The sequence below is a fragment of the Asparagus officinalis genome, chromosome 4 (genome assembly GCF_001876935.1).
Source record: "Asparagus officinalis chromosome 4, Aspof.V1, whole genome shotgun sequence".
NCBI classification, from domain to species: Eukaryota; Viridiplantae; Streptophyta; class Magnoliopsida; order Asparagales; family Asparagaceae; genus Asparagus; species Asparagus officinalis.
The window spans coordinates 97,101,780-97,114,648 of record NC_033797.1 but is presented as its reverse complement, the minus strand read 5'-3'; the positions used below and the strand labels follow the sequence as shown (position 1 = coordinate 97,114,648).

At 42.5% G+C, this 12,869-nt stretch overlaps 1 protein-coding gene across 1 annotated transcript in view; it reads left to right on the top strand.

Annotated features, from left to right (window-relative positions):
- LOC109837887 (GDSL esterase/lipase At5g55050-like) overlaps positions 1 to 614 on the top strand; it is an 18,288-nt gene extending 17,674 nt beyond the window's left edge. The window contains exon 5 of the mRNA XM_020406267.1: positions 200 to 614. Within this exon, the coding sequence (XP_020261856.1) occupies positions 200 to 426 (227 nt within the window). The 3' untranslated portion in view covers positions 427 to 614. The remainder of the gene's footprint in view (positions 1 to 199) is intronic.

Below are 12,869 nucleotides of genomic sequence, written 5' to 3'. Positions count from 1 at the left end.
TACCCCACTCAAAAAAAAAAAAACATTGTTCCTGGTCAGTTGGAATGAAGTTATAGGATAAAATTAGGCCAAGATCAATCTAGAACCTGTTGTTGTGGGTTTGCTAAACACATCTAAGATCTACATTCTCTATAATAATTTGAGCGTAGATACTAGCAACAGATTTGAGGAACATTAATTTCTACGTTTATGTACTCAGGTTTCAAGGAGGTGAAGACTGCATGCTGTGGATCTGGGAAATTTAACGGCGAGGGTGCATGCATGCCCAATGCTACTTATTGTTCTGACCGCCGAGGTTACCTATTTTGGGACATGCTACATCCAACACATGCTACATCCAAGTTAGCAGGCTTTGCGATCTACCATGGGTCACTGCAGTTTGCTGCACCTATTAATATTAGGCAGTTGGTTGAGGCTAGTAACTGAAGAAGGTAGCTCATGTACTTAAACATGTACTTAGTGCTGTTTGTGGATTTTGGGTGAGGTAGTGCTTGTTGTATTTCTGTAAAAAAAGATTTTAGAGATTACTTATTGTATTTTAGTCTTTATTGTTGTCGATATGTATGTGTTATTTTTTTCATTTCTTGCTGAAGTAAGAAAGGGCGTACGAGTTAGATGTTGTTAACTTGGGTATTTAATGCAGCGCGTAAGTTAAAATCTTTGGAATCCATCAGGTGTTGACATGTTGTTTTCTGAATCCACAAAAAACTATTTTCGAATTCACGAAGAACTTTGAATCCACGAAGAAACTATTAAAGAGAAATTTTATTGATAAAATAGGTTATGCATTGCTTACAATACTCTGCTTAAATGGAAAATAAACAAAACTACTACTATGATTCGAAGTTTGTCAAAAATAGAAATAACTACTACTATGATTTGAAGTTTGTCAAAAATAGAAATAACAAAACTCTCCTTAAAAGACTCCTTAGGATTAGGGAAGTAAATTAGTCAAATTTGGAATCAAATCGGATTTGCTTCCTAATCAAAATAGACTCATAAAACATTACCTAAAATAGTAAAAATTGATAAAAACTCTGATATCTCTCAATCCGGAGGGAATTTTACTAAACAGTGTGGAGAAATCAGAAAAACCAGATTTTCTGGCATAAGTCGACTCATGCACAAGGCTAAGTCGACTTATGGTAAGTCGACTTGTCAGTGGTGCACGAGTCGACTTACGATCTGCACTGGAGTTATGTTTTTTCGCTCTGCCAAGTCGACTTATCAGACCTGATAAGTCGACTTATGAAGTGGTCTCCAGTTGCTGTTTTTCTCTCTGCCAAGTTGACTTGTGGTGACTGTTAAGTCGACTTACGACGGGTATTTTGCATAATCAGGTTTCCTGTTTGCACTCTGATTGGGTTTTTGTTTTGATATAAATAGGGAAACGATTTGTTAGGGTTTTTTGATCAGAGATTGAGGAATCTTTTGAGCATTGTGAGAGGGAGATATTGTGAGCAATGTGAGATCTTTGGTTGAGGGTTAGTTTGAGAGTTTTGTGTGATTGTAACCCTTTGTACTCTCCTTGAATTAGTAAAATCTCCCCATCCTCTCCCCGTGGACGTAGGCAAATTGCCGAACCACGTATATCTCTGTGTTTGGTTTGATTTGTCGTAATTGGCTTGATTTGTGCAAGAGTGTGGCTTTCTTCTTCTGTGATCATAAGTTCGTTGTGTGTGCGTGCAACGCTTCCGCTTAGGCGCGCGACAAGTGATATCAGAGCTCAGATTTCAGATCTGGGGTTTTGGATTAGGTGGAGGAAGATTCAGTTGGAAGCTTGGTTCTTGGAGTTCTAGGCTTTGGTGGAGTTAGGGTTTGAAGTTGCCGTTGAAGATCTCGCTTTCCTCGTGTGGTTAGGAGTTCTATTTTGAATCCAATCTAGGGTTCAGTTGGGTAATTTCTTATTCTTTTCAAAGTTTGGATCTTTCTCTACAATTTGGAATTTGTGATTATGGGTGAAGAAGTTGGTGAAAGTAGCAAGATGACAGGCACAGTTCAAGTGGGTTTTCAGAACACTAAGATTAGTGCAGTGAAATATGACGGCAAGATCAATTTTGGTTTGTGGATGAGCGACGTACAGGATGCACTCAATGCTCAAAATCTAGAGGAGACCATCATGGTCAATGTGAGGCCACCTAAATATGAAGAGGCGATATGGGAAAAGATGAATCAAAATGCTTACGGGGTGATCAGGTCCTGTTTGGAACAGGAGCTGAAATACGATGTGATTGGGGTGACGTCTGCAATGAAGATGTGGGAGATTCTCAACAACAAGTATCTCACGAAGAGTGTTGAGAACAGGTTGCACTTGCTGCGAAGATTATTCAGATTTCAGATGTCCAGAGGCACCTCGCTTGCGGCTCATGTGAACAACTACACTAAGTTGTTGTCGGACTTAGCGAACGTGGATGAGAAGATCACAGATGAGTACAAGGCTATTATTCTTTTGGGCTCCTTACCGGATGAGGAGTATGATACCTTCGTGCTTACGTTGCTGAACGGGAGATCTTCTATCACTTATAGTGAAGTGACTAACGCATTGACGAACTATGATTTGAGGAGGAAGGATAAGGAGACTTCCCGCGCTAGTACTTCAGGAGAGGCCTTATCGACGAGAGGTAGAAGCTCATATCAGAAAGGTGGAAATAGAGGGAGGTCAAAGTCAAGAGGTCGTCACCAACTTAGAAAGAACCAATGTGCATTCTGCAAAGAGCAGAGACATTGGAAGAGAGATTGCCCAAAAGTCAAAGAAAAGGAGAATAGCAAGAATAAGGGTCCGAAGGCCAATGAGGTGAATGTTGCGAAAGGCGATGATTCCGATGATTCGAGCTTTTCTCTTTTGATTACTCCGGAGGTGAACCATTTGGATGCATCAGAGTGGATGCTTGATTCTGGCGCTACTTATCATGTGACTCCTAGGCGAGATTGGTTTTCATCATTTGAGAGACTCGACGGGGGTGTTGTTGTCATGGGAAATGATCAATCCTGTGGCGTTCGCGAGATAGGTACTGTGAGGATTCGGATTCATGATGGAGTAGTCCGTGAGTTGAAGGAGGTGAGATTCGTTCCTCAACTTAAGAAGAATCTTATCTCAGTTGGGGCTTTGGAGGCGAAGGGATTCAGGGTGACCTTTGAGGATGCTGTAGCAAAGGTTACTAAGGGATCTTTGGTGGTGATGAAGGGAGTCCGCAGTCATAATTTATACTATCTGAAGGGGAGCACCGAGATTGGCCAGGTTGCTTCGGCTATTTCAGAGGCGGACATGAGCAGACTTTGGCATTACAGGTTAAGGCACACAGGAGAGAAGTCACTGCAGGTTTTGTGCAAGTAGGGGCTATTGAAGGGAGCCAAGAGTGGAAAGATTAAGTTCTGTGAGCATTGTGTTCTTGACAAGAAGACGAAGGTGAAGTTCGGGACAGCCATTCATAGGACGAGGGGCATCTTGGACTACGTGCACACAGGTGTTTGGGGTCCCACCAAGACGTCATCACTTGGTGGTCGACATTGGTTCGTCACATTTATTGATGACTATTCTAGGCGTTGTTGGGTGTACACCATGAAGCATAAGAGTGAAGTCCTAGATTTGTTTGTGGAGTGGAAGAAGAGATTGGAACTGCAGACTGGGAGAAAGATCAAGACGTTGCGATCCGACAACGGCGGCGAGTATACCTCAGACCCCTTTCTGCAGCTATGTCGAGACGAGGGCATAGAGAGGCACTTCACAGTTAGTCATACACCGCAGCAGAATGGGGTGGCGGAGAGATTGAATCGGTCTTTGCTGGAGAAGATTCGATGTTTATTGGCGCATAGTGGTTTGGAGAAGATCTTTTGGGCTGAGGCACTTTCTTATGCGAGCCACCTCATTAACAGGCTGCCTTCATCTGCGATTGAGGGGAAGACCCCTATGGAGATGTGGTCGGGAGAGACAGCACATGACTATGACCAGCTTAAGGTATTTGGTTGCCCTGCATATTATCATGTTAGAACTGATAAGTTGGAACCTCGAGCTAGGAAGGCCATATTTGTAGGATTCAAGCGTGGTGTCAAGGGATACAAGCTTTGGGATCCAGTTGATAAGAAGATTGTGCTGAGTAGGGACGTCACATTCGATGAGGCTTCTATCTTGAAGTTTCTCAGCTCTCATCAGATGGAGAGCGACCTGACAGAGGAGATTTCGCAGGTGGTGGAGATTGATACAGCTCCACAGAGTCCAGATAGTGCAGTATCCATTAGAGTGCCGACTGAGGTGACGCCAGGCGAGCACGACGGTGATGCGGAGGATACGGGTACTCATGAGCAGGATCAGGGACCGACGGTTCAGGTTCAGGATTCTATTGCGGCACGGAGATAGAGGAGAGACATACAGGTGCCAGCACGGTATGCCGACACAGTTGCATATGCACTTCCGGTAGAGAGTATCGATGAGATGGTGCCTACTACATTCAGAGAGGCCGAGCAGAGTTCGGAGGCTGATTCGTGGCAGGTGGCTATGCAGGAGGAGATGGAGTCCCTTCATAAGAACGATACATGGAAGCTTGTAGAGCTTCCAAAGGGGCGGAAGGCGATTGGGTGCAAGTGGGTGTACACGAAGAAGGAGGGCATTGAGGGCACTCCAGTGAGGTTCAAGGCTAGGTTGGTTGCGAAGGGCTATGCACAGGAGGAAGGTATTGATTACAATGAGGTTTTCTCTCCGGTGGTGAAGCATTCGTCGATTCGGATTTTGCTAGCTTTGGTGGCACAGTATGGATTGGAGTTAGATCAGTTGGATGTGAAGACAGCATTTCTTCATGGTGATCTTGATGAAGAAATATATATGACTCAGCCATTGGGATTCCGAGCTGCAGGGAAAGATAAGTTGGTTTGCAGGCTAAAGAAATCGCTATACGGTTTGAAGCAGTCTCCTCGACAGTGGTATAGGCGATTCGATGGTTTTATGCTTGGTCATTCGTACACTAGGAGCCAGTTTGATCCTTGCGTGTATTTTCGCAAGTTGAGAGGAGGTGCGTACATTTATTTGTTGCTTTATGTCGATGACATATTGGTTGCCTCTAGTTCCAGGTCAGCTATAGATTAGTTGAAAGTTCAGATTTCGAATGAGTTTGAGATGAAGGATTTGGGCGAGGCGAAGCGCATTTTAGGGATGGAGATCGGCAGAGACAAGAAGAAGGGCAGGATTTGTTTGACACAGGTGGCTTATTTGAAGAAGGTTCTACACCGATTCCATGTTAGCATGGATACGAAGCCAGTTGGTGTACCGTTGGGAGCCCATTTGAAGCTTTCAGCTGGCCTCTCACCGAAGTTAGTTGAAGACCGTGAGTTGATGTCGAAGACTCTATGCGAGCGCAGTTGGGAGCTTGATGTACGCGATGGTATGTACGAGGCCGGATTTGTCACAGGCAGTGAGCATGGTGTCGAAATACATGCACGATCCAGGAGTGGGTCATTGGGATGCCGTGAGATGGATTTTGAGGTACATTCTAGGTACGCTCATTGTTGGTTTGGTTTATGAGCGGGACACTACAGGTGGGCAGCTATGCATTGGCTATGTTGATTTGGATTAGGTCGGAGATTTGGATAAGCGACGGTCTACGACGGGGTATGTGTTCACTTTGACCCGTGCACCGGTGTGTTGGAGATGCACCTTACAGTCTATGGTGGCTTTGTCTACGACGGAGGCAGAGTATATGGCAGTTACGGAGGCTGTGAAGCAGGCTATTTGGCTTCGAGGACTTTTGGAAGAACTTGGTATATCGCAGCGATCCGTCACTATTCATTGTGATAGCATGAGTGATATCTATTTGGCAAAGAATCAGGTTTTTCATGCGCAGACGAAGCACATTGATGTTCATTATCACTTTGTTCGAGATGTTCTTGAAGATGGCGATGTGAAGATTGTGAAGGTCCACACGAATGATAATCCGGCGGATATGCTCACAAAGGTGGTTCCGAGCAACAAGTTTGATCATTGCAGAAACTTGTTGAATATTTGTGATTGTTGAGGCCGTTGGCGGCCATTTGGATGAACTACGGGCGGCTTGATCCCTTGGGAGAGGGGGTACGTAGGCAACCATGGTGGTGCAGCCGTATTTGGAGAGATGACACATTGATGCTCTTGGTTTGGTGTCGGCTCAGTTTTGGCAAAATTCGCTTACGATGGGTTTTTTGCATAATCAGGTTTCCTGTTTGCAGTCTGATTGGGTTTTTGTTTTGATATAAATAGGGAAACGATTTGTTAGGGTTTTTTATCAGAGATTGAGGAATCTTTTGAGTATTGTGAGAGGGAGATATTGTGAGCAAGGTGAGATCTTTGGTTGAGGGTTAGTTTGAGAGTTTTGTAATCATTTGTACTCTCCTTGAATTAGTGAAATCTCCCCATCCTCTCCCCGTGGACGTAGGCAAATTGCCGAACCACGTATATCTCTGTGTTTGGTTTGATTTGTCGTAATTGGCTTGATTTGTGCAAGAGTGTGGCTTTCTTCTTCCGTGATCATAAGTTCGTTGTGTGTGCGTGCAACGCTTCCGCATAGGCGCGCGACAAACAGATGGTAGCAGATCGAACAACAGTCAATTTGGTTGACTTCATCTCGAAAAAATATACCATTAATAATCATATTTTTATTACAATTTTATATCCTCATTATCTATTTTACATGAATAAATATACCATTAATAATTATTGTTAGCTTAGTTTGCACATAAATGAATGAAAATATAAATAAATATTATTAAATGTAAAAACCCTTAAAAATCTCTCTTCTCTATTTTGTAGCATTTTAGAAGCCCATAAAGCAAAAGCTTAAAAGAGGAAAATGATAAAATACACCAAGGAAATCAAACGTGGACTTGGATGCAAATAGTTGGAATGAATTGGGTTTTTATGCAAAGCTTTGAAGTGATTCTCATGACCGAACCTGCTGCAGAGTTTGGAAGTTGTGGGCCGGACTTTATTTAATTTTGAAATTGAAATGCTATGGGCCGGTCTTTGCTCTTCCATTTGATTTTCAAAATCAAATGAATCATGGGCTTTGCTCTTCAATTTTGATTTTCATTTTCGTTTTAAATCAAATGAATGTCTTGAGGCCGGACCTTGATGTGCTGCAGATTACCAAATGACCGTACTTATTGGGCTGCAGAGTTGGATTTTTCCGAAAAAAAAATATCAAATGCTTCATTGGACTTGGATGCTTGAATGGGCCAAAGACTTGGAACTTCATCAAGTAATCATTCTCATGGGCCGGACTTGATTTTATTGCTGAAGAAGAGATTTTTATTTTCTTTTGAAAATCATATGGGCCTCTTATGTTGGGCTAGAGAAGAACAAAAAGCAAATTCAAAGGTGGAGATTGTTACTTGGGGCTCAAGACAAATCCAATGGCTCATATTCATTGAAGATTACTATAAATAGGGGTAGAGAGTGAGGGGTTAAGGGTGTGAAAAATTTTGTAACTCATTTTGGAGAGGAGGGCTACTCTTAATTGAGAAGGCCTTCAAATTGTAACTTTTTGTTACAATTAATAATAATAATTTTTTCACCACTTTAAATTTTTCTCTTCTTCTCAGATTTTAATTTCTTACACTATTCACCTTGAGGCTAGAACCCTCTTGGGTTTAGTTTTTCTTTTTGTTTATTTTTATTTTGTTTGATTCGCCTTTAGGCTAGAACCCTCTAGGGAATCACCCTTTTCTAAGAAGTGGGTTCAATTTTAGATTACCCATATCTATAATTGAATCCACCATCTTTAATTTCTTGCATTTTCTTTTATTTTTTAATTTTGTTCTTCATTCTTGATTTTTCATTTGTTTCTTGATTTTATTCACTTTTTCCTTCTTGCCTTATTGATCACACTCATTCTTTGTCACATCCACTCTCACTTAAATTTTGCGCCGTTTCACACACTATCACTTTCACTCTCATAATCTCTTCACAATCATATTCACTCATCACTCCTATTTGTCACGCACACAACATAAGAACCGAATTCATATTTTCTCCTACAAAACACCTTCCTCATGAGATCGATATCTTAAATACTATAACTTGACACGGTTGTGCACTTGCAACCTTTTTGGTACATGTTTATGCCACATCAGAAAAATACATGATTTACATATATAATTCGTCCGAGGTACGATTTAAGAGATATGACCCACTCTTTGTTGTAAATTATTTTCTTCGACTGGTCCGCGTTTGGGCTTTTGACGGTCCCGTTTCTCCATAAATATATCTGCAGCATGTTATACATTAGTATTTTAAATTCTCAAGTCAGTATTTGCGCTTTTTATAGATGAACATGTGAGACCGTGTTTGTGATTTTAGTCTGATATTCTCAACAATATATAGTCACAACTTAAAAGGAAAAAATAAATATATGGTTTGACTTTATCCTTTATGCAAATCCTTTGAGCTCGAGTTCTTCAAGATGACATTGTTTCTATTTTCTATGTTGTATGTCTTTAAACCGAGCAATGCGTGCACCCTAAAATGGAGATGGGAAATCCTAATATTCCTAAAGTATATGTACTCTAAAATCCATTTTTCATATTACTGCAGATAGACCCCTGAGTGAAATTTCTGCAGCTGTTTTACCCTCAAAACAAAAGATTTTTTTGGTTACAAATAGGCTGACAAATTAGTGAAAAATTTCAACTCGTGGGGTCTATTTGCAAAAGAAAAACTAGAAGGGCAGTAATTCATAGCACAACATACTAAAAGGAGTCTACTGCAACTAACCTTTGTATTTAATTTGAAAAAATGCCCTCAAATTAATTTTCCGACCGCATATATGTTTTTCATATTATATTGGATTTTCTGTGACAAAAGGCGAGGTGCACATATTCTTGTTAATATACAATGACCCTTCCCTTTTTCCATAAGGAAAATGATAGGGGCACACCCCGAACCACACCTCCAACCACATCCCCTTTCTCATTTACTACAGTGTACCGGGCCTCACATGTGATTTTAAATTTTAAAATCACATGTGAGGCCCGGTGCACTGTAACAAATGAGAGAGGGGGTGTGGTTGAAGGTGTGGTTGGGGATGTGCCCCTAGTGCCACCCTTTCCATAAAGACTACTGTTACGGACTTTCATTTGTGATTATGGGCCATATCACATGGCTGCAAGGATTTGTTGCGTGTTCAACACGATCGAGTTTGTAGGTACGTGGTATACTTGCAACACTTTTGACTTGTCAAAGTTTTGTCTTAATCATTTGGGAGGCATATTGTGAATAGGGTTGGGCCTGCGTCAGTTAGAACCAGCCCAGTCGGGTTGGGTTGAAACCTGGCTCGACCCACATCAAGCCGAGCCCAACCTGGGCCACACTGAAGATGAGTCATGGGTTAGGCTGGGTTTCGAACCAAATTTGGGACTAAAGAGGTAAACCCGACTCAGTCCAATCCGTCCTGAGTTAATTATGAATGTTCACTTTTTTTAACATTAGCAGTTAATATATTTTTTCTCTTGTATTTATAATTTAAATTTAAACTAAATGAAAGTAAGTAACTTCTCGTGGATGTAGATCTTTCTCAATAGTCTGAACCACACATATCTATATGTTTGTGATGTTTTCTATATGATGTTTATCTTTGTGCAACATATACACACATATAATATTAAATAAAGAGTTTGAAATGAAAAAAATAAAGTAGATATAATTTTATAAATATAAATACAAGGTTAATATATTTTAAATAGAAAAATATTGAAAGAAAAAGTAATCCATAAGCCGACCAACTAGGTTTCAGCCCGACCTGCCCTTAAGCGGGTAGTGGGCTAGGCTAGGTATAGTCCTGATCCGATCAAAGAGATAGACCGGACCCACTTTAATCCGCGTGGGCCCAAGTTGGACCCAACCGAACCTTAAACCCGACGGGCTGGTTAACGGGCTTGCATCAGTTTATCCCACGCCCACCCCTAATTGTGAAGAATTAAAGAATCGTGTTCACAAAAGGACGTAAACAAACCAATATAGTAGAAGTGATAAGTACACTGTAATTTTCCAAATTACTCTAAAACTACTGCACCCAAAGCACTTGAATCCTTGATTACTCATCAAACTTGGTGGAAATTAAAGACGGACCCATACTTTTATGGTAGTAGTGTTAGTCTAAGTGTGTAGACCCAAAGCTGCAATCAAAAAGACGAAGAAAACAGTCAGAAGACTGTGCGGTCGACCGCAGTGGCAGAGCCGGTCGACCGCGTGCACTGCAGGAGACTGAGAAGAAGTTTTCGCTCTGGCCGGTCGACCGGCGTGGTCGCTGCGGTCGACCGATATCGTGCACAAGACCCTGTAGGATTTCGTCGTTCTGACCGGTCGACCGACCTTGGCAAAGCGGTCGACCGCGCCGGTCGACCGGCCTTGGCACGGCGGTCGACCGCGAATCGCCCAGACAGTTTCCTAAACTGTTTGGGACTCTGTTTTGTTTCAGGATTCTATAAATACCCAAACGTTTTTAGGGTTTGTAAGACACAAAAAAGAGAGTTTTTTTGACTGCAAAAAAGAGAGAGAATCTCAGAGAGATAAAACCCTAGTTTGAGAGCTTGTATTCTTCTTCAATTAATAAAAGAGATTGTGTGGTGTGGCTCCCGAGGACGTAGGCGCGTTGCCGAACCTCGTTAAATCTGTGTGTTCGTCTCTTTTACTGTTTTTTACAAGGTTAGATCTTTATTTGTGGTTTATTCCTACTTTCCTACTTTCAACACAAGGTCCGGAAGGGCAAGGGTTCGATTGATTGTTTCGAATCCCCAACAACTGGTATCAGAGCTTCGTTCAGCAATTTGTGTGAAAGCCATGGCAGAGGAAAGCAAATCAAAGATTGAGAAGTTCGACGGATCGGATTTCGCCTACTGGAAGTCGCAGATGGAGGACTATCTGTACCAGAAGGACTTGTATCGCCCGCTTCTGGGCAAGGAAAAGGGAAAGAAGACGACGGAGTCAGATGGTGATTGGGAGGTACTGGATAGGAAGGCTCTAGGGCAAATCCGGTTGTCGCTCGCCAAATCAGTAGCCCACAATATTCTGAAGGAGAAGACGACGGTGGGGCTTATGGAAGCGCTCGCGAAGATGTACGAGCAACCGTCGGCAGCAAACAAGGTGCATCTAGTCAAAACTCTTTTCAACCTCAAGATGGCAGAAGGACGGTCCTTCACGATGCACCTCAGCGAGTTCAACACGATTGTTGATCAACTTATCTCCGTGGACATCACGTTCGATGACGAAGTGCAGGCCCTTCTACTACTATCGCAGTTGCCGGATAGTTGGGCAGGTTGTGTGACGGCAATCAGCAATTCGGCGGGGAAAGAGAAGTTGAAGCTGAATGAGGTTGTTAGCATGATTCTATCCGAGGAGGTTAGAAGGAAATCGTCCGAATCAGAAGGTTCAGGTTCAGCCCTAAGTTTCGAGCAGAGAGGCAGAAGCCAGAAGAAAGGGAACCAGAACAGGAATCGGTCGAAATCAGTGAAGAAGAGGCCGAACTCGAAGGTTAGGTCTATCAAAGGGAAGTGTTGGAACTGCGGCCAGGAGGGCCATATGTCTTCGGTCTGTAAAGCACCAAAGAAGGATGCGGGTGAGCAGGAGGCTCATATCGTGCAGGATGCCTTGATCCTTGCTATGGATAGCGATTCTGATTCTTGGGTCATCGACTCAGGAGCTTCTTTCCACGCCACTGCAAATAGGAAACTACTTCAGAACTATGTAGCAGGGGACTTTGGTAAAGTATACTTGGGGGATAATGAACCTTGCAATATTGTTGGAAAGGGCGACGTTCAGATACAGATAAAGGGCTCTAAGTGGAATTTGAAGAACGTGAGACACGTACCAAAGCTGAAGAGGAATCTTGTTTCGGTGGGACAGCTTGGAGCAGAAGGCTACGTTTCGACATTCACCGGGGATTCGTGGAGAATCTCCAACGGTACGATGGTTGTTAAATACTACAAAATAGAGAAGAGAGATTTTTGAGGGGTTTTTACATTTAATAATATTTATTTATATTTTCATTCAATTATGTGCAAACTAATCTAACAATAATTATTAATGGTATATTTATTCATGTAAAATAGATAATGAGGGTATAAAATTGTAATAAAATATGATTATCAGTCTTCTTTTGGCGGTTCGAGATACTACGTCACCTTTATCGACGATCACTCGAGGAAGGTGTGGGTTTACTTCATGAAGCACAAGTCAGAGGTGTTCGAGATCTTCAAGAAGTGGAAGGCCATGGTCGAGAACGAGACAGATCTGAAGGTGAAGTGCTTGAGATCAGATAATGGTGGAGAATACGAGCTGGAGGAGTTCAAGAGGTTCTGTGCTACGAATGGGATTCGCTTAGAGAGGACTACTCCAGGGACGCCGCAGCAGAACGGCATTGCAGAGAGGATGAACAGGACCTTGACAGAGCGTGCGCGGAGCATGCGATTACATGCAGGTCTGCCTAAGACATTTTGGGCGGATGCGGTGCATACGGCAGCATACCTTATTAATCACGGGCCATCAGTTCCATTAGATTTTGGGATTCCAGAGGAGGTTTGGAGTGGAAAGAAGATAAATCTCTCACACTTGCGGGTATTTGGTTGCGTGGCTTATGTTCATATCAGTGACCATGTCAGGGACAAGCTAGAAGCTAAGTCACAGAAGTGCACATTCATTGGATACGGCATTGATGAGTTCGGGTATCGCCTTTGGGATGAGAAGAACAGGAAGATCATCAGGAGCCGGGATGTGATATTCAATGAGGAGGTGATGTACAAGGACAGGGACAATGCCAAGGATAGCCAAAGCAGTGGGAGCAGCACTACGGATACAGGTGGATCCGAGTACATGGATTTGGAGGAACTTCCAGATGGGGGCGACGATGTCAGTT